The following is a 26,267-nucleotide window of genomic DNA, read 5'->3' as shown; positions in this document are numbered from 1 at the left end:
TCATCGATGGTAGCGAACTGTCTACCCTTGCCGCGCTTCTGCTTCCTCCTCTGGGCCGGGAGACGAAGGCAAACTCAGGATGGTGAGTTCCCGCTTTGAGATGGCCCTGTTATCACCACGACAGCTGTTCTTGGTAGGTGTATTCGGATCGGCAGACTCTTAAGGCGTCCCTTGAGACATTTATGCACTCGTTCCAGTGCTGGTAGAAACGGCAAGATCCGGTCCAGCGCTCTCTTCGCTGTGCAACCCTCCTTGCAGCTCTTGTGCGGTGACAGTGGCCTGATTAGCAGTACTCTCTTCTACAGCCTGAGTAGTGGCGGGTTGGGGCGTAAGAGGTCGAAGGGAAGCAAGGGGTCGAAGATATTGAGTCCAGGCTTGACCCGCTGGGACGTCGTCTTGCTGACCAACAGGTGACATGCACGACAAATCAAATCGAGTCCCACTTCCACCAACAGCAGTGAATTGAGTATTCAAGCTAGAGACCGCCTCACCGTAGTAACTCTGATTCGGAGTCGCTATCCTCGATGTCGCTCCAGGTGCCTTTGTCAAAGCATCAAGATTTCGTACTCCAACCACTCGATCTGGGTATCCAAAACTACGATAAGCACTTGTCTCCTCTTGCCGGCCAAATCCAGTCTGGGTAGGCATAGCACTGACGGTCTGTGCGACCAACTTCGGGAGCTCCTCCAGGGTTGGAAACCCAGACTGCGTGTTTTGAGCGTTCAGTATCATGGTCGGAAGGGCTGAAGCTTTGAATTTCGGGACCGCAGGCTCTGATTTGCGCTTCAGCTCCTTAGCTTTCGGAGGTGCCCGGGCTCGCGGTTGCAATTTGCAGCTTGGGTGGTCATCCCTAAAGTTGGTCATTAGTGTGCTTGTACAAAAAGTCCAATCGGGAACTCGGGAACAAACCATGCAATATCCGGTCTATTGTGCTTGTGCCAACATCCCGTTTTCGTCAACATGTCATTCACCCTAGCGCCCCAGTGGTGCTTCTTTACAGCAAGTCGAGTCGGGAAGCCTCTGTTGCAGATAATATGAACGAAAGAACCGCTGGAAGGTGTACGGCTTGGTCGGCGGCTCGAAGACGAAGCAATGAACAGGGAAGATGAAGACGCATGTCGAGTCGAATGGAGCGGAATTGTAACGCCACTCTCTTCATCTACATGCTCTTCATTGGTATCGCTAAAGATGAGAGCTTCTTTTGGCATATGTTTGGTCGGTGAAGGCAGCTCGTAAGACGTTGGACCCTGGAAAACACCAATCGCTTTCTCACCTGCATGTTCCCCAACGGTATCATCGAAGATACGAGACTCATTCTGTATATACTTGCTCGGCGGAGACAGCTCACAAACGGTTCGACCCTGGAGAACACTAATAGGTGTTCTGAGAACGGAATGACCGAGATTTGTAGGCCTCTCTTGGGGAGACACTGCCTGTAGGGTCAACTCTAGGCTGGATAAAGCTGGAGTACAAACATGATGGCTGCCAGCAAGATTATCGTCAAGCCGACTACGAGCAAAGACATTCTCAGGATCGTCGTGGCTCCAAGCATCGCCGAGGGAGGAGCTCTGTGGTTGAGAGCCATTGCCGATCCCGGAACCAATCCGTGGCGCATGGGCGAAGCTATAGTCAGATTGGAGGGAAGGTACTTGAGTACCCAAAACCGGCAAGGAATATAGGTTCCAGTTTCGGAACTGGGCTGACAGCTGAGCAGGAGGGGAAGAGTTGGCAATTGAAGGGGCTATGGGTGAAGAATAGAGATTGCTTTCTGCATTCTGGGGGTGTGTTGGCTGGTGATATGACCCATAGCTCTTTGGGCCATTGCCAACGCCAGTGTACAGAGTTTGATTGAGGGGGGTTGGGTTGGAGATCTGTGATAGCGTTGCATCCAGCCCAGATTGGGTTGACTGAACGGCATTACACTGTTCTAGCGTAGAAAGTGTGGGCAACTGAGGCTCGTGGTCTGGTTGCAAGGACTCTGGGGAGACTCTATATTGATGTGATGAAGACGCACAGCGCTGCGCTTGAAAGTTTTCAGGGCCTTGGCCTGCATCCTCGAATAGGAGGATTGAAAATTCTTCGTTGAGGTCCTTGTCATCGCCCAATTGATCCACGATAGCAAAGTAGACGTCCCTCTTTGTGATCTTGCCGAGTCTAAACTCATTAAGAGTGTCATAACATGTTCCAGACTCTTCAGAATTTTTGCCAAAGCAGGCCTTTAACATATTAGAACTCAGTTAACGCTGATAGCAACGCACATACTTTGATTTTTTTCAGGAAATTGAACCATTTGCCGTACGGATCAGGGCTCTGGTTCTGACCATTCAGCGGCATTCTAAAAAGGGCCATATCATCTGGCGTGGAAACCTCCGTATTACTGGCATCGTCGGGGCTATGGATACTACTGGTGACGTCGAATTCCTTATGTGATCTCGAATTAGTGTGGTGCCAGGGGGAAGCTGAATCATCACAAGATTTCGAAACGTTGGTGAGGTCTTCCATGGTGTGTGATCTGCACCGCCTTCTAGTGCAGGTAGTGTCGTGGAGGAGAAAGGTGTTGTGCGACGACACTTGGTTTATAACGAGGTCTTGGCGGTGTGAAGTGAAAGTTTACTCACGTGGTTTGTGACGAACCAAAACAGCGGCCACGGGCACTCGCGCTAGTTTCACACCTCCAGGGCTACACGCAGAGCACCTGCATGGTTCAGGGCATGCCGGTGCGCTCATGGTGATGATGATGGCGGCAATCTCCTGTGCTCGTTTTCGACTGTGTGAAGTGCAAGTGAACAAAAACCACCAAGTGGGTATGCAGCTCGTCCCACTGAATCAGGAAAGCACCCTGAACACGCAAGGGTCATGGTTCGTATCCTTGGATCAGAATGCTGTCACTCGGCCACGCCGGATCGTTTGTCGAGCCGTGCCTGCATCATACACCACTTCTGCAATGCTCTTCTTACACCGCCATCCCGTATCCATCCTATCAAACAAGACAAAGTCGGCTGGTTCTCCAGTAGCCAGTGCGAGAGATGTTGACTCACAGTTAATGGCGGTCTTTGCTCGCGATGAGACGGCTTCCTGCATCAAAGTGTTAGTCAGATACACTAGACAGCCGTCTTACAGGCTCATGAGGGAACTTGCATATAATATTTCTGCAACCTTCTTCGTCCCCGCCTGGTAAAGCCCCACCCCCAGACTCGCAATGCTCAGCGGATCGCAGGTACCCTGAGGCGTAAACGCGTTTCCAACGTTGTTCACTGCAATAGCAGCGTTAAACCCGTACTTCTCTATCATCTCGACCACCGGAAGCGTCCCGCGTAAACTCTCTGGAGTCCGCATCATGAAGAGATCTGAGGTCGGCAACCCGACAAATGCAACGGGAAGGTTACCGATGTCTTGTTTCAAACGCTGCCAATCCTCTTCTTTGAACCGTGTTAAGCGAGTGCAATGACCCAAGGTGATCTGTTTGCCTCCTTTCTCGACCCAGTTTCTGCCCTTAATGATGTCTAACGCGGCCCAGACGAGTGGCTGTTTGTTTTCCTCGAGAAAGTAATCTAGGTGCAGATCAAGGGGTTTCTCATTGAATAAGGCCATCATGGAAATCCAGCGCACATTCATTTTCATTTTGACCTCGTCCAGCTCCACGTACGGCGCGCTCCCTACAACATCTACACCTTCCCGATGCGTGGCTTCAGTCATCAGCCTCCTGACTTCCTCTCCTCCATCATGCCCGGAGAACAACGGCAATTGGGCAAAAGCACAGATCTGGATCTCGCAGCGGTCCTCAAACTCTTTTTTCAGTTTCAGGCCAGCGTCAAGACACTTGAATCGGACACTGCCATCCACCTCTACAAACGCCCTCATGACAGTCACGCCATAATGGATGCTCTCTTCAATGAGCTGGCGGCCTCTTCTCAAAAGATCGTCTTCCTCAAATCTGGCTTTCGCTTTACTTGTCATGTCCATTGCTTCTTGGAAGTCTCCCTTCTCGATCTGCAGATCACAGAACTTTGGATCCTGAAGCAGGAAGCATTTATCTAGATGGATGTGGGCGTGACATAGGGACGGCGAGAGCAGTCTGTTTGAGCCATCCAGGACGCCTGGCAGTGGGTGGCGGCGGGAGCACTCAAAGTCGTGGGGGTCAACAGCTGATATCCGGCCATCTTCGATCGAAATGTCCCAAAGGGTTGATGAGGGCTTATTGGGGAGACGAACGCCAGCGATCTTGTTCAGAGGACCAGACGGGTACACGTCGGAGTATCGAGGCGGCGGAGCGCGCGATTTAGCATACACCCTGGTCTTTTCGGCCAGGTCATTTGCCAGGTGTAACTTGGCCATCTCTCGGTCCATAGCCATGTCTGGATCAGGAGAAAATGGGGGAGCCATGATGCTTTGTAGATGAATAATGAGCAAGAAGCAAGAATTGAGGTTGGAAAGATACAAGATGCAATGGAGGAGTAGATGAGGAGTCTCGCTCAAGTGCATGCAGCACTGGGGGGGGTTACTTATGTGATGGCGGGCAGTCGTGTGTAGCCGAGGAGGATGAATGGAAGGCGTGCGAAGCTTCACGCAGACGCCGGCCAGGACTCCGCAGCGCTCTTATACTCAGACGCCTGTGCCTGATGATACCACCGCGCTTGGAAGGCGTGCAGTCGCGTGAAGGTGTTGCAGCTCGCGGATGCAGCCGAAAGGTGGGGTATGAAAAGGGGCGAATCGCCGCTTTGTCCAGCCCTGTGCTTCTGTGTCGTGAACGCGTCTCTTAGAAAAAGCACCTCCGCACGCCCAACCTCACCTCCATCCCCCGACAGTGCGTGCATCGTGAAGTTGCTCCCCCCATCGTCGCGGCAGACCGAGAAAGCTTCGCGCCTGCCCAAGATGCAACCGCACCCGCGGAACTACCCGCTTCCCGCCCAAGCGCACCATGCGACGCCTACTCGACATGGTCCCGGTACGATTGCTCTTGCTCTGTCTCCCCACCGCCCCAAGTTGCGCGCCCACAACCATGATTCGGAGAGCTGACTTGGAGCATATGTTCCGCAAACCAGGCCCCATGATTGCGAGCCACCACCAGGCCCCGCAGCAGTATGTCCAGCACCTGCCCGCCCAGCAGGCCGCTGCCGAAAATGCGCGCCGTGACAAGCAGCGCCGCCAGTCAACCCGCCCGACAGACAAGAACATGCCTGACGGCATCGAGGAGGTATGCATCGGCGACGGCGTGGCCCGCTACCGCCAGCTGCGCCAGGTTGAGCGCACACTCGACGCTACTATGATGCGCAAGCGGCTCGAAATCCAGGACACCTCTTTCCAGACCGACGCTCGCCGCTACAGCACCATGCGCATCTGGATATCCAACACGGCCGAGAACCAGCCGTGGCAGAGCAGCGGCATGGACGCCGAAGTCTTTGATTTCGAGAGCGAGACGAATGCCACATACCGCGTGAAGATTCAAGGCCGCCTGCTGGACGAAGACGCTGACCTAGGCCTTGACAACGACGACGACGACGATGATGATGATGATGATGGTGATGACGCCGCCGCCGCCGCTGACACCGAAGACAAGGACCCCGATGCCATGGAAGAGGATGGTGCTGAATCTGCGCAGAAGACCCCTGCCACCAAGCCCAAGATGTTCTCGCAATTTTTCTCGTCCATGACCATCGACTTCGACCGCGCCAAGAGTCTCCAGCCAGATAATTTCACACAGATCGAATGGAAGCGGCCAGAGGGCGCAGCCAACACGAAAGAGACCAACTTCAGCCAGCTCGAGTTCGAGCGCAAGGGCGACGAGAACATCAACATCACCATCAACCTCCAGCGCCACCAGCACCCGGAGCGACTCAGGCTCAGCAAGCCCTTGGCTGAACTGCTCGACACGGACGAGGAAGACCGTGCAGGCGTCATTATGGGCATCTGGGAGTACTGCAAGTGCAATCACCTGCAGCAGGACGAGGATGAGCGCAAGTTTGTCTGCGATGCCAAGCTCAAGGCCATCTTCAACTCCGACACATTTTTCTTTCCCATGCTCCCGCAACTGTTAAAGCCGCACCTAACTACGCTGCCCCCAATTCAGCTCTCGTACACAATCCGCGTAGACAAGGATTACATCTCACCACCTCCTGAATCTGGCAAACTCCCCTCGCAGCCGACAATTTACGACGTCCAAGTTGCGCTCGGAGACCCGCTCCGCGATATGACAGCCAGTCTCGCTCGCTCCACGGACAACATCAAAACTTTACAGCAGATTAACGAGATAGATGAGCAGATCGCCCTCCTGATCCAAGCAATAGGCCACTCAAAAGCTAAGCATGCATTCTTCACTAGCATGTCCAAGGATCCCGTCACTTTCATCAAGCGCTGGCTCTCATCGCAGAAGCGAGACCTGGAAGTCGTCATGGGAGAGGGGGGCCGTGGTGGTGGAGAAGATGCGTCGGGTGAAGAATGGAGACGAGGTGGGGAGGAAGGCGTCTGGGGAAGCGAGGTGGCGAGGGAGAGCGTGGCACTATGGTTGGCTCGACAGAACATCAAAGGTCATTAGAATGTCCTTTTGCTAATAATGAACTTGCTTTGGTCTAGGCTTACCAGCCGGGCCTCCCGCACCGAGGCGGAAATCCACCTAAACGTCCCACCCCAGCCAGCTTCCGAACTACTCCCGACTAATGATCAATTACCTACTCCTCCTCCCTCGCCTCCTCTCCCGTTTTCGTCTTTAAGAGATGCCTCTTTCGGCTTTGCAGAACCTGCCTTACAAAGTCATCCTCCACCCGTGGCCTCGGACCCCTCTTCGTGGCCTATTTTCGCACCTCTTATGCCGATATCTCAGCTACTGACACAAGGCCTAATATTCATTTTGGATTCCGCGTATCAGTCCCCGAACATTCCAATTTCTTCTGCCCAATCGTATCCTTCCCCAGCTATTTCTCTAGCTTTCTCACAGCCAACACCATCCATTCCACATATCATTGAGCCGATCGGGCCCCTCACACCTGCACCATCTGCATGCCAGCGACATGATAATCTCGAATCCCTGTTGAAAACTCCACCTCGACGAACAGCATGCCTCTCAAATAAGTTACCATGCGACACTCTGCCTTCCCAGTTTGCGTCTGAAGGAGCCAGGGACTGGACAGCCAAAGCAGAACCAAATACGCATGTACAACCCCAATGTCCACCCCGCAATATGAGGCTTCGCCTTCCCGCAGAGCAGAGACAAATCCTAGAATCACATTTCGCCAAAACTCCGTATCCAACACGTCTTAGACGTGAAGCAATTGCAAACGAAGCTAACCTTGATGCCAAACGGGTTCGCACTTGGTTTGGCAACAAGAGAGCAGCTTGTAGACGCAACGTAAATGCGGCCGCAGGAAATAATGCAAAGCATTCCGTAGGGGCTCGACCCTGCGCGAATTTCGAACGTCCTGGCGACAAATGCGCAAATCGCAACTCCCTTAAAGGAACGACAAAGCTTGATCGTCTGGAGGGGGCATGCTCATTTCCATACCCATCTGAATGTAGCGACTCGTGGTCTGATAGAACGGGCGAGTGGTAGTGGGGAAAATGGTGTAGGTGTGATTCAGTTTGCTGGGTGGTGTCAAGCTCTGGGGAAGGGGTTTAAACTTGTTCTTCGCGTACTTTTCTCTTTGATTCAGCTTTCATTCACCAACTAGTTAGTGTGTCAAGCCCATGGCGTTAGACGGAGCGTTTATGGCGACTGCTTTCTCGAGTTTCATTCGTACGGCGTTAGACAGGTATTCAAAGATAGGCGTATATACGAAAACAGAACCAAGCCAACATGGCGTTTGATCTGGTATTTTCTTGGTATGGTATGGCTGGTGTCGTAGAGCAAATATCCAATTCTAAGAGGTGGATGGAATATATGAATGATTGCATTTTCTTCAAACACGCTTGATGTGGAATGTGCGACCTCATATCTCTATGTATGCGAGATTTAGACTTGATTTCGTCACATTCAAGGGTGTTGAAGCTCTCAGACTAGTGAACACAAGGAAACCAGGAAAAGCGAGCACTAAGGCATGCACTTCATAAACGAGGACCAGACACAACGCAATTGAACAACATTGCGCCACGCATTCAATTCTCACTCATCTGAACCCTACTCACCCCACCCAGGCTGTAGCCATATCATCAGCCGAGCCAAGTCAGCCAGCTTCTCTCGACTCTCAGCCTACCTCACCCCATACCACCTCACGCACTAAATTAGCTACCTAGCAAAACCAAACCCAATCTCGCGCGCAATAAGAAAATTAAACTCCAGGCCTGTCTTGACGACCTCTTTCCCAAATAAGTACAAGAAGGAGACAGCAAAGATTCCCACACTCGCATCCTAGACCGTGTACAGTTCTGTACGCAACACAAAGAAAAAAAGAGCGAGTAGTAAGCACTTTCTCTGTCTCTCTCATACTAATCCAAGCCAGTCAGCCAGTCCAAGCTACCCGTCAATGGCCTTCCGGACCGACCGCGATCCCTGGTCTGATAGACTGTGCAGCCGATTCAGAAGTCTGCAGCAGAGAAAGCATCATCCCAGCCAGCCGAAAAAATGGTGAATGCAATATTGTAATGTGAGCCAGCCAGAAATGGGGGAATCCATCTAGCTAGACTCATAGCCCGGGTGCGTGTGAGTCCCATTAACAAATGAAAAGGTTGCAGGTAGACGATAGGGGTTCCGAAAAAAGGATAGATTAAATTTCAACAGGCCGAAGGAGGAAGGTCAATGCGCCTGGAACGCCGATCGCTGGATGAGTTGATGATCGTGGTAGAATATGCTAAAGTAACATGAGGAACAGTTTGGTAACGGACAAGAAGTTAGAAGAAGAACAGGAGGCGGAGGAGAGAGGAACGAGCTCCAACGGATAGACGAAATAGGGGATTTGATGTCTCATCCAAATGAGATGATTTTAGACAGCGGTCTAGGTTTGAATGCTCGACTGGATGCTTTGGAAGCGGCTGTAGCCGAGGCTGAACAGGCAAGTTAGCAGAAGTGCTTCTTCAAAAATTCGCGAGACCATTTTTGGAATGGCGTTTGCTGAACCGCTTCCTGCCCTTGAGGGAATTGGTCTCTTCATGCTCTTTTCGAAGATGGCGTGCAGTTGGGATGTTGACCCCGTCGAGGGCAGAATCTCCTCCTAACGTACTGGCAGGGCTTGAAAGAGTCGAGTTGAGATCGTTTAGTGTCGAATCCTCCGAGTAGGAATTTGCCATACTCTGGGAAAGGCCCCAGTCCCTTGCTTTTTCGATGTTGTCGAGCCATTCTTGGGTCGAGTATTTGCTACCTTCTGGATCTCTGGTCGTGTTACTGGGGTCTTCAAAAACGAACTGCTTGTCTTTCTGTAACATGGTGAGTCTATAAAATATAGGGTTGCGAATGATTTTGCCTACTGTTTCAACACACCAGCACGTTAAGCCTTTCGAATCATGAAAGCTTGTCCACGTACAGCCCGGAGCGAGTAGCGACAGCTCCTCTTTGAGCTTCTTGTCGTTCGTCCCCGAAGCACACATCAAGATTCGAGCGCTTGAGGTGACCATAACCAGTCGTTGCCGCTTCTTTACAGTGTTGCCGCCGAAAAACCGTGAGAACTTCTTAGGTGTTTCCACCGCAGCCTCATCTTTTCCTCCAAGGGGATGACCTGGAGGATGTTGTGTGACAAACATTTGATTAAGCATCAATATTCGCTCGTTCCTCTTGGTCAACACTGGAGACCAGTCAATGTCTAACTGACTTGGAGGTGGCAGCTCGGTGACAAGTCGTGGTGTCGGCCGTAGCTGAGTGATAGCGGATGTGCCAGGAGTTGTTGGGCCTGTTACGATGTTACCGAGATGAATACTTGTCGTGCCAGCCGGGCCGCTATTACCATTTAGTCGGATGGGTTCATGAGCAGGTGGAACATAGCTCTTCAGACGCGGAGCCTTTGTTCTCCACAAGCCTTTTCCCCATTGTATTCCATCGAAGAATTCGTGGCTCTTAATATGCTCCATGGGTAATCTCTTCAGTGGATCCAAGACAAGCAACCTCTCAACCAGGTCTTTTGCAACTGGAGGGAAGCCATCTGGGAAAGTATACTCCAATCCTACGATCTTCTGAAATGTTTGATATTCGTTTGCGGCTTTGAATGGAGGTCGTCCAGCGAGAAGCTGGTAAATAATGCAACCGAATGCCCACAAATCACTCGCCTTGCAAGCATTCTTGTCCGTCAGTAATTCTGGCGAGACATACTCAGCTGTCCCGACAAAAGATTGTGCTCGGTCTGATTCGACCCCGTCCAAAGGATCACCAGATATCGAGCCAATTCCATTCGGCTTTAGACTTTCCAAAATCTTTGCTGTACCAAAATCCGTAATCTTGACATGCATTTGATCATCCAATAGCACGTTCTCCGGTTTCAGATCACGATGTATTACCCCTCTTGAATGCATATAGTCGATTGCATCCAGTATCTGAGCGCCATAGAACCGTGTGCACTCGACATCGAATGTTGTCATCTTCTTCAAAAATCCAAGCAATTCTCCACCAGCGGCTAGATCGAGGACGAAGTAGAGCGAACGCTCATCCTGAAAGGTATAATACAGTCGAACGATGCCTGGATGTTCCGTCAAGCGGTTCAGTGTGTCCTTCTCAATATTCACATATTTGACCTTCTTCTCCTTGATAATGTGGCGTTTGTCGAGTACTTTGATGGCGTATTCCCGGAGCGTCTGTCGATCCGTAGCGGCCAGGACGGTACTGTAGGAGCCTTCGCCCAATGTTCTGCCGAAATTGAAGTCCTTCACTCCCTTTTTCACCACTCTTGTGACCGGTCGGCCATTTTGATCAACCTCCTGTCTTGTCCCGACCGCCGCTCCCCTTTCTTTCCAGTCTTCGCTGCTCGGTAGGGGACCGCCTTCGACGCCGTATGGAGAGCCAGACAATTGGCTTGTGGCTGGTGCACTGCTGCTGTTAGTTCCGTCTACGGGAAGACGACGAGAGCTTCTCCGAGGGGGAGCTGGTCCGTTTCCGACGGTTATCTGTGACGGCTGCCGATACCCTCTGTCACTCCTGCTGGATTCTCTGGCGGGTATGCTGCCATGCATGCCGCTCGGTGCAACACGTGAGCTGGCAGATCTCCGAATGTCTGCCACCGTAACGTCATCATTGTACCTGTATGTGCCAGGGTTCGACTGCGTCGTTGCGGAATTCGAGGATAGATTGGGATGGTTATATATGCTAGACATGGGCCGAGTCTGAACGGGTAAGCCATTCCGAGGTTGGCCCATGGTGCCTAACGCATATTGCTGATAGCCCGCCTGCTGCTGGGCTTGCTGGGCGAGAGGGAGGGACTGCCGGTGGACGAGCTGGGGGGTGTATAAGGGCTGCTCTGGGGGGAGCGGGGAGACATGGCCGGCGGGCATCGAGGACGAGTTGGTAGTGAATGCATCTGCATTGAAACCCAGCGATGCTCCGGGGGAGGATTGCAGCTCGGGCAGCAGGTGGGACGCGGCCGCCGGGGGTCTCTGCCTCTCGGTGGCGGTACTCGACGATGACGCTGGACGGGCAGCGGCAGTCTGGTTGTCTGCAGTGCGCGGAGACGGCGAGGGGGAGCTGGCGTCTTCGTCTGGGTTTGCAATGCGCAGCCCGCCGAAGGACTGCGAGAGGCTCAGGTCGCCATTCATCATGGCAGACAAGACGGCCGACGACGTCTCGGCAAGACAAAGTGGCGGTTCGAGTGAATGGCAAGCGGCTGCAATGGCGTGGGAGGGCCCCGAGGCCAAAGACAGAGGGCGGGATGCTGTCGCAAGACAAATGAGGGTCGGCCTGGGGTCCACGGGTGAGGCTTGTTGGCGGAGATGAGAAGGGCTCGGCAGCGCTGACGACTCCGATCAAGCGGGCCAACACCACCATGGCCGCATCGTGAGAACTTGGAAGAGCAACCCGCGCGCCCCAGCCCGCACGACAGCGACGACCAGCTGCTTCTCTATCCGCATCGCACATGGGTTTTTTCCTGGCTTGTACTACTGGCGGTGCAGGACGTGCCCATCGCCGCCGCCTTGAAACTTGTGCCAGGTTACGCGCAATCAATATGCCCAGCATGGCTACGTGCATTGCACCATGTTCCCCGTTGCCCTTGGCCCTCTTCCCATTCCTATTATTGGATGCCCTCCTGGTCGTGCCTGCCCCCGACAGTACAAACGTCTGAATCCTGCGATACTGCCATCAAGATATACCCAGCTCGACGACCGCACCATGGACGCAGGCACTACTTCATCAGCACATCACCCTGCGCTGCCAACACAAGGCCTGCCTAGGGCAGTCGCGAATCCCATAGAGGCGATGTCTGGGTAGGTGAGCAGTGCTGGTCAATCTCCTACCAGTGAAACTCAACCCGCGTGCCGTCCATAGACGAGCTGGCTCACGGCAGCAACGATGCGAATCATAGGTAGGAAGATGTTGGCCATCACTATTTCCTCTCATCATTGATTGCCCTTTTCTCTGGTCAAGTCATTTCGTGTTTACCCCCCACCTTTTGGTTACAATTCTCTTTCAGTTATTGAAGCTTGGCCGTCTCTACTCCTAGCGGGTCCATCACCAGCATGTTACGCTTGAGGCCCTCGGAGATAACCTTGACGCCTGTGGATGTCGAAGAGACACGCCGCCGTATGGCGCGGAGGCAAGCAGCTCTCCCTTCGGCAGGCCTCCCGATAAGGGGTCCACGGCCTTATCCCCCCCTTAGCATTGGTCCCAGACTCCGACCTGGTCCCGAGCACTCCCGTGACGATGCACTCACAGGTCTCGGAAATATCCCAATCCTGAGGCCGCATGAAGCTGTCCATTCCTCTACTGATTCGGACTCTGATGACAGCCTCCCCCAAGCACCTGAGGCAAATGCGGACAATTCAGGAACTCCTGTGCCAGATAGCAGTGCACCAGAAGAAGTCACACCTACTCCGGCTCGTAACATGCAGCTCCCCTTTCGACCTGCTACTCAAGATACCATACCAGCTAGACAATCTCAACTGCCTCCACCACGGCTAAGCTCCAGAGAGAATACTGAAGATGATGCACCTTCTTCGCCACCAAAGCATCAGTTTGGATTTTCGGGCTTTGGTCGGGCACGAACGAACACGTCTGAAGACCTCGCCGAATCAGCCGCTCATACAAGGGAGCAGTCCTCCATTGATGGGGCTGCGGAGGCGAGTCAACATGGTGCAGCCAGGTCTAGCGTTGCTCTTGGGAGAGGTCGAGTCGACTCTGTCCTCCAGCGAAGCACACATGCGCCATCTCCTTTAAACCAAGCACACGCCATAAGCTCGCCTCAGGCGGGGGAGACCGGGAAGGGAAACGGGGAACGAGATAGCAGCCAGCCCCAAAAATTACCCACCCTGTACTTGCACGGATACTTCCTTTCTCCTGAACGTTACGTGTTCAAAGAGTCCCAGATCATGCCGCATACAGAACCCCGGTCACGTCCCGTACGGTCTCCGCGCCGAGTTCGAACAATGTCTTCTCAAAGCGACCCCTCTCAGCCAGCACGGATGCGGAGTCTAGGACGTACTGCACAGTCATCAGCAGATGAGGATTTCTGGACTGCACCAACCGCTGAGGTTCACGGTCGCACAGAGGCGGAGGCCTCAGAGAATGCCGAGGAGCATGATACAGGAAAACGCCGTCCCTCTCTGGATGAGAGGCTGCGAAGTAGGGCGCACACTATATCTGAATCTATTCAAGGCCGCTACCGGGAGCTCTTTGGAAGAACGAGAACAAGCCAAACAGAGCACAATCACATACCTTCAAATGTTGATATCAGCCGTCACGCGTCTCAGGGGGTCAGTGAAGCTTCTACAAACTCTAGTCAACCATACTCTTACTATGAGCTTCCTGCATCTCGACAATCCAGTGGTAATCACCAACAAGGCTCTGAACTCCCACAGGCGCAATACGATGGAGCGGCCCCTTCAAGGCACCTTAGTCGAGGAGCGTATTTCTCCATTCGACCCTCTCAGGTCCGATCAGCGAACGATGGCCACCTTCGCCCACGGCCAACCAGAGTATCGAGCTTTTCGTCGCCCAATCTCCCTGCAATGGTCGGTCATCATGGTGTTTCGCCACTCCCAGCGAGCCCTTATACTCGCATGCATAGCGCCCAGAGCACTCCAAGGCCATCTACAGGTCTTGTTTCACCCAATGACTTTGTTGGTGATGATCAAGATGCTTCAAGTGCCGCGCAGAGAGATCTTTCCTCTCCTTTGGATCTTCTAGAGCAACGTGCGGCTTCCTATCTATCTCGTATCTCATCTGAAATGTATACGGCTCCTTCTCAGCCCAGTTCACGAGTTCCGTCCGCTTTTCAACACGAAATTACGGATTTCGACGACCCCCTACCCGAGTATAGAAGAGTTTCAGGATCAAGTGGTATTCGGCAGGGGTCTGGCAACAGTGCCCATTACCGTACCTCGACTGGCCGCCGCGACCCTGACTTGCGGCCACCCCATACTCGTTACTCTGAACTTTCGTCTACTCGTACTCCAACATCGCAATCGCAGCGTAGAGGCGCACCAGGGAGCAGAGCTGGCCATAGGTCAAGCGAAAATGTCCCTGTTGGCACTTCCACCAACGAAGCCCAGCCCGTTGCTCGCACATTCCCAGGTCAACACGATAGGGTCAGTCAGGGTCAAACCCAGCAGTTCCAACACTCTCAAGTGGCTAGTATTCGGGGTGGCCAAATTCCTTCATCTCCAATTCCTATTCGATTCAGCATGCCACATGCCAGTCCTCGAGATCTTTCAAATCGTCAGATGCAGTTGCCTCAACAGCAGAGCAACATAACGCGATCCCCGCGCGAATATGCTCGCAGCGGACAACCTTATTCATCAAGCCCAAGCTCTCCACCCGAAGGCCGCAGGCAAGGCTTGCAAGGACAAGGCCCAGCGTATGCGGCAATGATCCCACCCCGGAACTCCAGCTACAGACAACGAGCAGAGCCCGATCCCGAGCGTCGCAATCCACCACGTTCCATTGCCGGGTCTCTCCCTTATCATGAACGTCAAACAGCCCCCCAGACATACGCCCCTCGTCATGGTGATCGGCCTTCTGTCGCACCCGAGCAGTTTATCGCAACCGGGAGTCATCGACCTTCCATGCACCGCGCAGGAACGTCACGTCGCAGGATCACCCCTCAGCAACAGAACCAAGAGAACTCTGGAGATGCCGAAGAACAGATGATGAGAGAAGAGCTAGCTGCCGCTGGAATGCGGTATGCAAGGGACGAACAGCAGTTGGATACTATGGATGAAACACCACCGCGCTTGGGCAGATTCGAGAGGCATATGGTGGGTAATTGACTGTCCCGACATTGGAATAGCGTGGAGTAGTCGTGTAAATTGGATGTTTAATAGTAAATGTTGCTTTTGTCCATAGGAACGCCATTGGATTCGACTTCACCCCTTTGGAGTAGAGGAGAGTGTTGTATTGAAAATGGTTAGCTTTAGCACTGCTGGGGTGAGTGTAGGAATGGTAAGAGGCTTGTATAAATGAGGCTAGTCGCCGCGAGGCATTGAACAGTAGCATAGTTTATAACCGAGCAGTGTATTTTTTTTTCATATCGCTTTCATGAGTTCGAAACAGGCCATGGCTTGATAGGGTAATCTCTCTGGAAATATTGGTTAAAGCGCCTAGTCGATGCCTCAATAGAGGGAGTGAGGAATGGGAGCGGAATTGGACCGTTCCGCTAAATACAAATAGAGTTACCACCCTACCCACTTTATCTTTGATCTTCGAACCTAAAGACTCGGGAGAGCGAATGTTGAAGGCACGTGATCAGATCAGGGGCACAGCGGAATATTGAAGCATGAGCTACACAATACAGTTGTGGTATCTAAGCATTCTGTCTTAATCTTGAAAATTAGTAAAGAAAGTTTAGCATTACAGAAGAGACGCTTTATACCAAGCATTAGCTGTTGTCCATCACTATTTGTTCATAAAAACTAGAGGATATCTTATGCAGAATCGGAGCCCATCACATATATCTCACTCCTCTCTCACTCATGCCTCAATAATACTCTCCCCGATATTGTCGTCGATACATTCCTTCTTCACTATCTCCACCGTACTTAACCCATCACTCCCCTCCTATACACACTCGCTCCATTTGCAAGCAAAACCTTCACTATACCCACCTTGTTCTCCCTAATTGTCTTGATCAGTGGTTCCCCCAAATTGTAATACTATCTGATTCTTCCATGTCCCCCCCTATCTCCAGGACTCTCACTAACATCCTCTCATCCACAGCGTCTACCGCACAATGAACAGGATTTGCATTTCTCAACACCCCACCTCATTCCACTAGCAACTCAAGAACCTCTCTATTCCCTCCTCTCACTACCCACGCAAGAATAGACCCCGAGTTCGAAACAAACTGGTCTCCCCCAAATATCTCTACCGCAGCAACGGCATTCGGACTGAGATTCGGATTTGCACCACAATCTAAGAGATGTTTTACAAGTCTACAAGTTCTACATCCCTCGTAGCGTAGTTGAGCATAATCTAGCCCCCAAAACTAGTCCGTTTCGGAGAGGAAAAAGGGAGAAATTCTTCATAAATTCCGAGTAAAGTCGAAAGAATCGTCGACAGTGCATGTCTGTCTTAGACCATTGGGTTGCTCCCAGGGGGGATATGGCGCTGGAGGTCGTTGGGTATTTTTCATGGTTTTTGGCGCAGAAAATAATATTAAGTCAAGTTTTTGTCGTGGTTTATGTGCATTCACTTATGCTAGCTTCCCAGAATACCACATTGAAAGGTAAGGCTCCGAGGGGATTGCTGTAATTTTAAAACGGTTTTATAGGTCCAAGAAGAAAGGCTCTTGTTTTAACACTACGCCCGGTTCTCTAGGCCGTGGAAAGCGAGATGGGAAATCGTGGATATATATGGAAGAATCACGGACCTATCAAGTTTGAAGCCGAAACGAAACAAGCCACACGTCGAAGAATTTTAGAAACTGGCAACAAGAAAATTGGGTTTAGAAACGTTCCTATGATTCTTACACATTAAGTTGCTGAACTTTCCAACTATGCCTTATGCAACGACCTCATTCACTAGGTCAACAAAAAAAGAGGTCACTGATTCCTTCAACACAATAATAATCAAAATTGTCTCCGGTATCCACCACTAATCCAAGCCTACCGTGGCTTTTGACACATTCAGCTCACTAACACGTAAAAGTCCTCCCAAACCCAGCATTCAAAGGCTTCTACCCCACTTTCTTAGGATCATTATAGCCACAACTGTTTCCTAAAACCTCATTACATCCCACTACAAATGAACTTTCAGACCCACTGCTTCTAGCCGTATTAAAACTAGGCAGGCAACCACCACCCGCGTCCGCCTCCACTATGGAGTAATTCTAGTATTGTCTTTGTTGGTGGTGTTCTAGATGTTGATTTGCACTTCGCTGTGAGTGTCACCGTCGCTGCTACTGAGAATGGCGCTAGTCGTGTTGGGCCAGGAAGCAGTCTGCTTATTCAAATCTAACAGCGTCCATTCTACTGAGAATGTTTCACGTTCCATATTTTGGTAGATGCAAATTTTAACTCGTTTAGCTTGTGTCTAGGCCTTGAAAATCGCCTTACAGTCTTGCTGACCTGGCGGCTGTTGGTTCGGATCACATTGGATGGGGATGGTACCGTGCTTTAACTTGCGAAATGGTTGGTCTAGCTGAATGGTAATATAATCTATAATAACAGCTCTGAGATAGGCCTAGGAAAGATTGCGAGCTCGCACCGCTGAGTGTAACGTTCCCGAACCTAAAGATGTCGAGCACATGAGAGCGAAATAGAGCATCTGTAATGGGGGTAACACTATCGTCGAGGTTGCCATTCGCACTGACCCCTCATTTGAAAATATGGGAATTTCCCAGAAGTAAGCGATCCAGATTGTACGCTGAGCGATTACCATCACAGATGAGCCGCCGTGGATACCTGAGACGCCCGTGTTTAATGGAACATTCCTAAAGTCGAATTGCTTACCTGATGAAATACCACCAACAGGGCTATCCCCATTGCCGGCTATGGGGATAATATTCCCGTGTAATTGAGCTATCACCATCTGGTCCACGATGAATTTGTTTATGCGCCGTGGTGGTTGGTCGTCAAAGTCCTCTGGGATGGGGATGGCGATTGTGCGTTTGTTCTTGGCGGTGCTGGAGCGTGATGTTGGCATTGAAACAGGTCCACTGTCAGAGGGATCGGGGGCGCCTTTAAAGCATCTGAAAGGAGATGTGGGCTCCTCAAAGACTGCAAGGGTAGAAGTAGTTTGACGACCTGAACTTACGACTTCTGGAAGGGCGGTTACGCATCTAGGATCCTTACAGGAAGTTATCAGGGCTAGCTGGTTCGTTGAGGAGTATGTCTGGATGCGTAGTGTTGCTGATCTTCCATCCTTGCAGTCGGGTGAGTCTGCAGGCTGTGGGTCAGATGGCGGCGGGGGAGATGGTGGTAGAACTGGCTTTGTGGGACCTAGACTGTTAAAATCCGGACTTTCATGATCTGGGTTCTCAGGATCTAGGTTCACCTGTTTTGGTGTTGTAGGTGGTGGAGGCCGAGGCGGAGGTGGGGTTTTCTGTGCTAAGAGGAAGTGGTGGAGGATTGCTTGTATGAACAGGAAGTGGCGGTAGCGCATCCGTGCTAGTAGTCTCTGTAACAGCAGATGATGGTATCGATACAGGCTATGATACATTCATTAGTATCGTATAAAAATAATTATGCGAAACACCAATCAACTAACCGCCTCGCTACCTATTACTTCAGTAACTGTAGTTGATATAGTCGTAGTCATATCTCAGTTCCTGCGGTCCGTAATTATAATAGGGGTAATGGTATGAAGGGAGCCGTCTATGTTAGTGGTGACTGTGAATATGAGAGATGGATTCTGAAGGAGTGCGATGTTAGCCGTGGAGAAGTCGATAACCCCAAGAAATAAAAAGATTCATAATCGGGGGCCCGCTCAAAGAAAAACAGTAGGAAATATGAACGAAAAGAGAATAGGAGGAAGAACGGAAAGAGCCAAGGAAAAGAAGGGAGACGATATGTGGCGACAGAGAAAAGAAGATGATCAAGAGTTGATCGTAATATTTATATACTTTCTAAGCATGGCCCTCACCCTGTACGAGCATCGCGCCACGGTGCGTCTTCGAGATAAGACTCTCCTCAAGATCGTAAAAATAGTGAGTTGTTGGTGGAGGGGTATTCTTGTTTCAAATCTGGTCCCCGCCTTTTAGAAGCACTGCAAAGATGCATTTTTGAAGAAGTACCCTTTCTTCAAGACCGTAAAATAGTGAGTTTGTTGGGGTAGAGGTTGCTCCGTTTCAAACCCGGTGATCCATCCTGGGAAGGAACTCGTATCGGAGAAGAAGTGCGTAGTACCTTTCGGTGTTTAAGTTCGCGGCGTTTGCGCGCTTGTAAGCTTACTGTTCATGACTTTGTTTTATTGTTCCTCTCCTCAGGGAACGGTGGCTCCAATTAGCTTTGTGTGTGGGAAGTTTGGGGACGGCCCCGAGAAGAACTTTGCCATCGAAGGACGCCGCCATCGGGCTCGAAGTGATTTTCAGGTCGGGTGATGCATTGGGAGTTCGAAGTGTTCAGCCATGTACCGATAAGGAAGTGTTAGCCAAGCTGGCTGAACGCCCCATTTCGATGACCTTGCAAACGGATCCAATCCACCCAATCCTTTCACAATTACGGGCTCGGTAGATCGGTTCCCAGCTTCCGCTCCGTGGAACCCCACCTGGGTCTCTGCCTGCAGCTTAATAGGATGGACAACGGACAATTTGCGCACTAATTTTCCAAACCAAGAACGAAGATGTATTTCGTGACTCACCCTTACTTCTTGCTGTTATTGTCAGTGACAGTATATCTTCTATCCTCTTCTGTTGTCGATTCTAATACTTCTGATTAATATTCTGTATCTAGACTTTCTGCCTATCTGGTGCCTCGTGCTACCATCGTCGACCTATCATGGACTCCCTTTCAATCAGAACTGTATCCACCCTCAGCAAAAGAGGCGCTGAGCTAGCCGCAGGCGACAGTCTACGGGATAAAGCTGGCGCAATCATGGCAACGAAATGGGATCCGGTGAAAAATCCAGATGGTATAGTTAACATTGGGACTGCAGAGAATGTAAATAGCCCGATTCGGAATATCCATGGGAATAGGGACCATGTAGTAGGCTGCGGCAAATCTGCTGACTCTTGTTGTAGCATCTAATGCTGGATGACGTTGCTACTTTTATCAAGTCGAAAGATGTGCGTTGGTTGATATCTGCGATCAATGAGACATAACTGATGGTTGGAGGAATAGCTTCATCTGGAAGGAGAGGAATTCAATTATGGGGAAGGACCATGGGGGTCCGTTCGTCTGCGTAGTGGAATGGCGAAGTTCATTAACAAGTATGATCTGGGGTCTTTCCCTGCCGAAGTTGTTTTGTCCTTTGGTAATATTTATCGGCTGTTGATCTTCACTGACGAAATGCAGATACTTCCACCCATATAAGCCTATCACGGCGGATGAGCTCACAGTTGCGAATGGGTGTACGCCCATCTTTAACATGCTTGGAATAGTGTTGGGAGACCCGGGAGATGGCATCATGCTGTCGATGCCAAGTTATATCGCCTTTCCCATGGACTTTGGCCTTCTCGCAAAGTAAGTCTGATCCTCCTGACTTTTTGAGCCAGAAATCCCGCCAGAATCTCGGGGGCTTATATGTAGCTTGATCCTGACCTTTCTAGAATGAAGGCCGTCTTCGTTCCATTCCACGATACCGATCAATTCTCACCCTTGGTTGTGTCTAAGTATGAAGAAGCCCGTCGCAAGGCCGAAGATTCTGGAACTCGCATTCGCGTTCTTCTGCTCTGCAATCCACACAACCCATTGGGGCTATGCTACACAAAAGACACACTAATCGCGCTCATGGAGTTCTGCAATGAACACAAGATCCATATCATAGCAGATGAAATCTACGCGATGTCGGTTTACGAGGTGCCGGAGTCTACTGCGGTGCCTTTTACTTCAGTGCTGTCTTTCGACTACACTCAATACATCAATCCTAATTATCTCCACTTCGTTTACGGAATGTCAAAGGACTTTGCCTGTGGCGGCCTGCGAATGGGTGTCCTATGGTCCCAAAACAAAGACCTCGTCCGAGCAACAAGCTGTATAAACCAATTCCACTGGTCGGGCCAAATCGACGAACGCGTCGCCGTCACCATCCTCGAAGACTCAGACTGGCTCGATACTTTTCTTAAAACCTCACAGCAGCGACTCGCAGCAGGAAACAAGCTGGCGCGACAGCTGATGGATGAAGCGGGGATCAAGTACTCTGCAGGCTCGAATGCAGGGTTCTTCTTTTGGATTGATTTGAGTTCGTGGTTGAGGGAGCAGGATGGGAAGGACGGGTGGGAGAGGGAGGAGAAGCTACTGGGAAGGATGTTGGGGAACAAGGTGTTCTTGACGAATGGCAAGGCGCAGGCGAGCGAGAAGCCTGGGTTCTTTAGGTTGGTGTTTAGTCATGAGGAGGTGGTGTTCAGGGAGGGGTTTAAGAGGCTTGTGAGGACCTTGAAAGAGGCATAGAAGAGTATTGATATAAATAGGGATGTAAGTCGTCGATGATTTGCGGTCTATTGGTGCATAGTAGGATAAAAAATGGGGTTTAGAAGACATATCGCTCCCCTTGCTGGATATTACGGAAGGGCTCGGGGGTTATTTTCTTTGGCCTTATTTTACAACCTTGGTCGTTCCTAATTGCGTGTGACAACATGCGGTACCACAGATCGCGTGATGAAGGATATTTGGGTTGTGCCCCGCAAAGTGACATGTGAATGACGGGTTCTGGAAGCTTCCAGACCCGAACACTGGCTGGAGAGGTTTCACATTCACGGAGACAGACAAGATGTACTACACAGTAGTAAGTGAATTGCCTTGGAGAAGGTTGCGGAGGCTTGAGTTAACTATTGACGAGTGAAGTAGAAGAAAAGATTGTGAAAGCGAAAGATCCCGAGATCGAGCGAACAGATCACGTGTCAAATCTTGGCATCGGCATTTACGCCAAGTGTAGGGTCACCGTTCTCAACCCCATCTGCATCCGCACCTTTCGCGACATCTCGTCATGCGGATCGGTCGCGGCAACCTTCATTTCATATAACTGACGCGCACACGCTATTGTTTCTATCGGTGAACTGGTTGCTATTACTGTCCATAGCGGCACCCGCCGCATCCCTCTATTCATCATGGCTTTTCAAGCGCCAGTTGCCGTTCAGGTAAGTTTTTGCCACGGATCCCTACAACCCCAGTGAGGATTGCTATGCTGACCACTTGGTAGAATGTTGTTGCCGCTACGACGGAGCTATGGCCTACAATGTCGGCTATCCTAAAGTCTCCATGGCAAGGTCTCCGTCGACAGTCGACTTCGTCGGGTGGTGCTGGACAACATCAAGTCGCGGGATCAAGGGAGAAGACTCCGACACCGGAAACGAAGGTCTGCATCTCATTCTCAAGAAATATCATGCTAGTACTGATACATTCGTAGCCTCACTCCCAGCTCACCCTGCCAGAGTCCCTCGAATCGATCCCTATCTCCGCATTACATCAGATGCCCTCACCCGATGCCTTGAGGACGATACCCACCGTTATCGGAACCATAAATTCAGGTCAGTACATGTTGAAAGGCTTGGGACTGTGGATGATTAATGCCTGGTAGTGCCTCGCAATGCGCTCCGGTTTTGTAATCCGATGGCTCGGAGCATGCCCATCAAAGCTCTCATGGCGCGGCAGTACTCAACAGTGTCGCGCTTCGGACCCCTCTCGAACTTGCGCCCTGTTCCAAGGCTAGGAAATGTCGGATTGGCTTTTGCCCAGCAACGATCGATCTTTGGCGCGCCCTCCCACAGCGTGCTCGCCCGCCTGGAACAGACGGCGAACAGCAAACCGAACAGCGCCATGGCTCAAGGTGCTTTCTACTCTGCATTGCTCCGCGCCGACATGCCTCAGATCATTGTGGATAGGTATCGTACGGGACAGTTCGCATCCGACCCCATGGTCAACTCATACTACGAGAAGGCGTGCCAAAAGCTAGGCCAGTCAACAAATACGGGTATTCAAGCAGGGCAAAACATCCAGGCTGGCAATCTCACCCCTCAGCAAATGCAGACGCTTGGTCAAGCTGTGGGCGCTCATGTTGGCGGAGGCCAGCTTGGAAAGACGCGAGGCGGATCTGGTGTGAAGAGTGATCCTCTTTACGTTGTCATTGAAGAGTCTATGTGGAGTACCATCTTCAAGTGGGCCAGGTGGCTCCTGGGGTTCGGTCTCTGCGCCTACGTCGCCCTAATCCTGATCACACTCTTCGTCGAGACTAGCGGTGTTCTAAAGAAGGTCGGTGGTGGCAGTACCGCGGAGGTCCGGCCGGAACACCAGAATACCCGCTTTAGCGATGTTCACGGTTGTGACGAGGCTAAGGAAGAGCTTCAGGATCTCGTAGATTTTCTCAAGAACCCCGAACGGTACAACAAGCTCGGCGGTAGACTTCCAAAAGGTGTCTTGCTCATCGGACCTCCCGGAACTGGAAAGACCTTGCTTGCACGTGCCGTTGCGGGTGAAGCTGGCGTTCCCTTCTTCTACATGTCTGGTTCCGAATTTGACGAGGTTTACGTTGGTGTCGGCGCAAAGCGCGTTCGTGAGCTCTTCAATGCCGCTCGTTCAAAAGCACCTGCTATTGTTTTCATCGACGAAATTGATGCCCTTGGTGGAAAGCGGAATTCTAGGGATGCGAACTACCACCGCCAGACTCTCAACCAGCTCCTTAACGATCTCGATGGTTTCGACCAGAGCACCGGTGTCATCTTCATTGCTGCTACCAATCACCCTCAACTTTTGGACAAGGCCTTGACCCGGCCTGGACGTTTCGATCGCCACGTTGCCGTTGAATTACCAGATGTTAGGGGACGAATGGCCATTCTCAAATATCACATGAAGAAGATTAGACTCGCCCCTGACGTGGATCTTTCTAAGATCGCTCGTGGTACTCCCGGGTTTTCTGGCGCGCAACTGGAGAATCTTGCAAATACAGCGGCTATCCAAGCTTCGAAACATCAGAACAAATTCGTCTCTATTGAGGACCTCGAGTGGGCCAAAGATAAGATCATGATGGGTGCTGAGCGTAGGAGTAGAGTCGTCGGACTCAAAGATAAGCTGCACACTGCTTACCATGAGGGCGGCCATACTCTTGTTGGCCTTTACACGAAGGGTGCCAATGACCTACATAAAGCGACAATCCTTCCACGAGGCCCCGCTGCTGGTATCACCTTTTTCCTCCCCAAAGACGAGGGACACAAGACGCGCTCAGAATATCTAGTCGATCTTCAGGTCTCTATGGGTGGAAAGGTGGCTGAGGAGATTATCTATGGAAATGAGAATGTGAGCGCTGGTGCTTCTGGTGACATTCAATCTGCTACAAGACAGGCCTACGCGATGGTTACCATGTGGGGATTTTCTGACCTCCTTGGTAACGTTGACTTCAACTCCAATTACGACCAGCTTTCTCCCGATACCAAGCGTCTCATTGACAATGAAGTTCGGCGATTGATTGACGAGGCCAAAGACAGCGCAAAGCAATGTCTACTGAAGCATCGGAAGGAGCTGGATGTGCTTGCTCAAGCCTTGGTCCAGTACGAGACACTGGATAAGGAAGAAATACTCAAAGTACTGAAGGGGGAGAAGTTACCAGACCGGCTCATGTCTATGCCAGATACGCTTATTAAGCTTCCCTCGCCAGCAGCAGCGCTAGCACCTGGTAACGGCAGCGATCCAGGCCCTCCCAGTCCAGGGGTTCCAGCTTAGAGTAGGGAAGGATTATTAATTTGAATTTCCAACTTTCTGGCATGCATCTGCGATTGCGAGGCGAATGGCGTTGCTCTTCCGACTCTCACTCATTCACTTCGTCTCATGACGACGTCTTGACTTACGGTCACTTTTTCAGTTTTCCTTTCCCATGTACTTTTATCAAAACGATTCGAAACTTCTGTGGGTTTGGACATGTCTTTCGCGCTTTGGTTGCGCGGAAGTAGCTGGGATATGGGTGGGCGGACGGAGTGTAGTTTAGTTTGGCTAGGTATGAATGGAAAATAGTGAACCGAACTGTATCATCCTTGCTTAAAGTGAGTTGCTTCACTGATCCCGTCTTCCATTTTGTCTGTGGCATGAGGCCACTGAGCTACATAGCTCGGTTTAGCGGGGTTATGGAGCCCCGCTACAGGCACATGTCTTGTCGCAACATTCCACTTTGCATGTTTAAGGGGTTTCTCCATGCACTCTATACTTGGAAGAACTGCTAGAACAATGTCGTCGTCAAGATGGAAAGAGCTATCCCGCTACTCAGCTTGCGATGTACGTTTGTCCGAATCCATGAACTATTGGAGCTGATAAGCCATATAGATCGCAGACGCGCTCCTGAAGCTCAAAGTCCGTGGTGCTGGCTTTCTAGCTGATATATGCATGCCTCACCTGTTTAATCTCACCTCCACTGCATAAGCCAATTAACACAAACCAGCTCCAATGCCCCGGACGACATCACGCCCAAACCTCGAACTTACAAAGACGCTGGCCCCAGCCTCCACATTCCTCATGCTCCCCAAACCCTCTGACTCCTTCCCCAACCCAGCTGATATCTCATCCAAAGTTCCCGCGTCGAACGTCGAGGTTGGAACACCGTACGCAGACTACACTGAAAAGGATACAATCGTCGTGATTAGCCAGCCCTCGGGTCAAAAATGTGCAGTTGTCGGCGGGATAATGGCCACACGGATGAAGGTCCTCGGCGCCCAGGGCATCATCGTTGATGGCAGAGTTCGAGATCTCGGGGCGTTAGGCGGGCTCGGTCTTCCTGTCTGGTCTAAGGGCACGTCGATTATCGGCGCGGGAGCGGAGTCGAGGCTGCATGCTCGGAATGTGCCAGTTCAGGTTGGTGATGTAGTGGTAGAGCCCGGGGACATTGTTATGACGGATCACGAGGAGAATGGGGTTGTGGTGGTTCCAAGGGGAAGGGTGGAGGAGGTGTTGGGGTTGCTGCCGAAGTTGGTGGAGGCGGATGAGAAGGTGGTGAGGGATGTTGAGGCAGGGGTTAGTGTTAGGGAGGCTTTTGGGAGACATAGGAACTAGAATCACCTCCCCTAAAATCCAATTGATCTATTCTAACCCAAATATCATCCTACAGAGGACTTCAAGCAAGCTCTCCCAAAACCTGCCAA

General features: G+C 51.2%; 11 protein-coding genes across 11 annotated transcripts; 6 read left to right on the top strand and 5 right to left on the bottom strand.

The window, feature by feature from the left end:
- Positions 1 to 133: 133 nt before the first annotated feature.
- Positions 134 to 2,549, bottom strand: BDR25DRAFT_84446 (uncharacterized protein). Its single transcript, XM_033699137.1, has 2 exons — positions 910 to 2,549; positions 134 to 850 (listed from the first exon to the last, which is right to left on the bottom strand). Exons 1-2 carry the CDS (start codon positions 2,223 to 2,225, stop codon positions 181 to 183), a joined length of 1,986 nt encoding a protein of 661 aa, XP_033542343.1. The 5' UTR covers positions 2,226 to 2,549; the 3' UTR covers positions 134 to 180.
- Positions 2,550 to 2,874: 325 nt separating this feature from the next.
- On the bottom strand, positions 2,875 to 4,335 carry BDR25DRAFT_239448 (cytosine deaminase protein-like protein; the record flags this gene model as incomplete). The annotated part of the gene is made up of 2 exons (XM_033685681.1): positions 2,875 to 3,071; positions 3,135 to 4,335. 2 exons carry the CDS (start codon positions 4,333 to 4,335, stop codon positions 2,875 to 2,877), a joined length of 1,398 nt encoding a protein of 465 aa, XP_033542342.1.
- A 254-nt stretch (positions 4,336 to 4,589) lies between these two features.
- BDR25DRAFT_84450 (uncharacterized protein) lies at positions 4,590 to 6,874 on the top strand. Its single transcript, XM_033699138.1, has 2 exons — positions 4,590 to 4,945; positions 5,043 to 6,874. The coding sequence occupies exons 1-2, from the start codon at positions 4,696 to 4,698 to the stop codon at positions 6,530 to 6,532; spliced, it is 1,740 nt and encodes a 579-aa protein (XP_033542341.1). The 5' UTR covers positions 4,590 to 4,695; the 3' UTR covers positions 6,533 to 6,874.
- A 2,126-nt stretch (positions 6,875 to 9,000) lies between these two features.
- BDR25DRAFT_239367 (serine/threonine protein kinase-like protein) lies at positions 9,001 to 11,397 on the bottom strand (the record flags this gene model as incomplete). The annotated part of the gene is made up of 2 exons (XM_033685676.1): positions 9,001 to 9,339; positions 9,391 to 11,397. The coding sequence occupies 2 exons, from the start codon at positions 11,395 to 11,397 to the stop codon at positions 9,001 to 9,003; spliced, it is 2,346 nt and encodes a 781-aa protein (XP_033542340.1).
- A 699-nt stretch (positions 11,398 to 12,096) lies between these two features.
- Positions 12,097 to 15,564, top strand: BDR25DRAFT_378648 (uncharacterized protein). The gene has a single exon (XM_033697561.1). It carries the CDS (start codon positions 12,577 to 12,579, stop codon positions 15,322 to 15,324), a length of 2,748 nt encoding a protein of 915 aa, XP_033542339.1. The 5' UTR covers positions 12,097 to 12,576; the 3' UTR covers positions 15,325 to 15,564.
- Positions 15,565 to 16,654: 1,090 nt separating this feature from the next.
- BDR25DRAFT_360447 (uncharacterized protein) lies at positions 16,655 to 17,150 on the top strand (the record flags this gene model as incomplete). Its single annotated transcript, XM_033696254.1, has 3 exons — positions 16,655 to 16,800; positions 16,871 to 16,958; positions 17,031 to 17,150. The coding sequence occupies 3 exons, from the start codon at positions 16,655 to 16,657 to the stop codon at positions 17,148 to 17,150; spliced, it is 354 nt and encodes a 117-aa protein (XP_033542338.1).
- Positions 17,151 to 17,598: 448 nt separating this feature from the next.
- On the bottom strand, positions 17,599 to 19,059 carry BDR25DRAFT_84423 (uncharacterized protein). Its single transcript, XM_033699136.1, has 4 exons — positions 18,761 to 19,059; positions 18,548 to 18,701; positions 18,004 to 18,492; positions 17,599 to 17,955 (listed from the first exon to the last, which is right to left on the bottom strand). Exons 1-4 carry the CDS (start codon positions 18,809 to 18,811, stop codon positions 17,735 to 17,737), a joined length of 915 nt encoding a protein of 304 aa, XP_033542336.1. The 5' UTR covers positions 18,812 to 19,059; the 3' UTR covers positions 17,599 to 17,734.
- Positions 18,630 to 19,052, bottom strand: BDR25DRAFT_346042 (uncharacterized protein; the record flags this gene model as incomplete). The annotated part of the gene is made up of 2 exons (XM_033694110.1): positions 18,630 to 18,701; positions 18,761 to 19,052. A coding segment is annotated over one exon (185 nt), but the record flags the coding sequence as incomplete, so codon positions are not given.
- Positions 19,060 to 20,406: 1,347 nt separating the features above from the next.
- BDR25DRAFT_84381 (PLP-dependent transferase) lies at positions 20,407 to 21,640 on the top strand. The gene is made up of 2 exons (XM_033699135.1): positions 20,407 to 20,673; positions 20,760 to 21,640. The coding sequence occupies exons 1-2, from the start codon at positions 20,579 to 20,581 to the stop codon at positions 21,598 to 21,600; spliced, it is 936 nt and encodes a 311-aa protein (XP_033542335.1). The 5' UTR covers positions 20,407 to 20,578; the 3' UTR covers positions 21,601 to 21,640.
- Positions 21,641 to 21,991: 351 nt separating this feature from the next.
- Positions 21,992 to 25,157, top strand: BDR25DRAFT_295036 (cell division protease ftsH). Its single transcript, XM_033688818.1, has 4 exons — positions 21,992 to 22,286; positions 22,349 to 22,504; positions 22,556 to 22,676; positions 22,727 to 25,157. Exons 1-4 carry the CDS (start codon positions 22,257 to 22,259, stop codon positions 24,859 to 24,861), a joined length of 2,442 nt encoding a protein of 813 aa, XP_033542334.1. The 5' UTR covers positions 21,992 to 22,256; the 3' UTR covers positions 24,862 to 25,157.
- A 200-nt stretch (positions 25,158 to 25,357) lies between these two features.
- On the top strand, positions 25,358 to 26,206 carry BDR25DRAFT_336919 (DlpA domain-containing protein; the record flags this gene model as incomplete). Its single annotated transcript, XM_033693146.1, has 3 exons — positions 25,358 to 25,407; positions 25,456 to 25,513; positions 25,571 to 26,206. Coding segments are annotated over 3 exons (716 nt in total), but the record flags the coding sequence as incomplete, so codon positions are not given.
- Positions 26,207 to 26,267: the final 61 nt, after the last annotated feature.

Source organism: Lindgomyces ingoldianus (genome assembly GCF_010093535.1).
Source record: "Lindgomyces ingoldianus strain ATCC 200398 unplaced genomic scaffold BDR25scaffold_38, whole genome shotgun sequence".
In the NCBI taxonomy this organism is placed as follows: domain Eukaryota; kingdom Fungi; phylum Ascomycota; class Dothideomycetes; order Pleosporales; family Lindgomycetaceae; genus Lindgomyces; species Lindgomyces ingoldianus.
The sequence above is the reverse complement of the archived record's forward strand: the minus strand, read 5'-3'. Positions and strand labels throughout refer to the sequence as shown.

Coding starts and splice junctions, on each gene's coding strand:
- BDR25DRAFT_84446 (XM_033699137.1), bottom strand. CDS start 2,225: ATGTTAAAGGCCTGCTTTGGCAAAAATTCTGAAGAGTCTGGAACATGT. Junction 851..909: donor AATAGACCGGATATTGCATG/GTTTGTTCCCGA, acceptor GACCAACTTTAG/GGATGACCACCCAAGCTGCA.
- BDR25DRAFT_295036 (XM_033688818.1), top strand. CDS start 22,257: ATGGCTTTTCAAGCGCCAGTTGCCGTTCAG. Junction 22,505..22,555: donor CTCCGACACCGGAAACGAAG/GTCTGCATCTCA, acceptor ATACATTCGTAG/CCTCACTCCCAGCTCACCCT. Junction 22,677..22,726: donor TATCGGAACCATAAATTCAG/GTCAGTACATGT, acceptor AATGCCTGGTAG/TGCCTCGCAATGCGCTCCGG.
- BDR25DRAFT_84423 (XM_033699136.1), bottom strand. CDS start 18,811: ATGACTACGACTATATCAACTACAGTTACTGAAGTAATAGGTAGCGAG. Junction 18,493..18,547: donor CACCTACAACACCAAAACAG/GTGAACCTAGAT, acceptor TTAACAGTCTAG/GTCCCACAAAGCCAGTTCTA. Junction 17,956..18,003: donor TGTTGGTGGTATTTCATCAG/GTAAGCAATTCG, acceptor CGGGCGTCTCAG/GTATCCACGGCGGCTCATCT.
- BDR25DRAFT_84381 (XM_033699135.1), top strand. CDS start 20,579: ATGCTTGGAATAGTGTTGGGAGACCCGGGAGATGGCATCATGCTGTCG. Junction 20,674..20,759: donor GACTTTGGCCTTCTCGCAAA/GTAAGTCTGATC, acceptor TGACCTTTCTAG/AATGAAGGCCGTCTTCGTTC.
- BDR25DRAFT_378648 (XM_033697561.1), top strand. CDS start 12,577: ATGTTACGCTTGAGGCCCTCGGAGATAACCTTGACGCCTGTGGATGTC.
- BDR25DRAFT_84450 (XM_033699138.1), top strand. CDS start 4,696: ATGAAAAGGGGCGAATCGCCGCTTTGTCCAGCCCTGTGCTTCTGTGTC. Junction 4,946..5,042: donor GCCTACTCGACATGGTCCCG/GTACGATTGCTC, acceptor TCCGCAAACCAG/GCCCCATGATTGCGAGCCAC.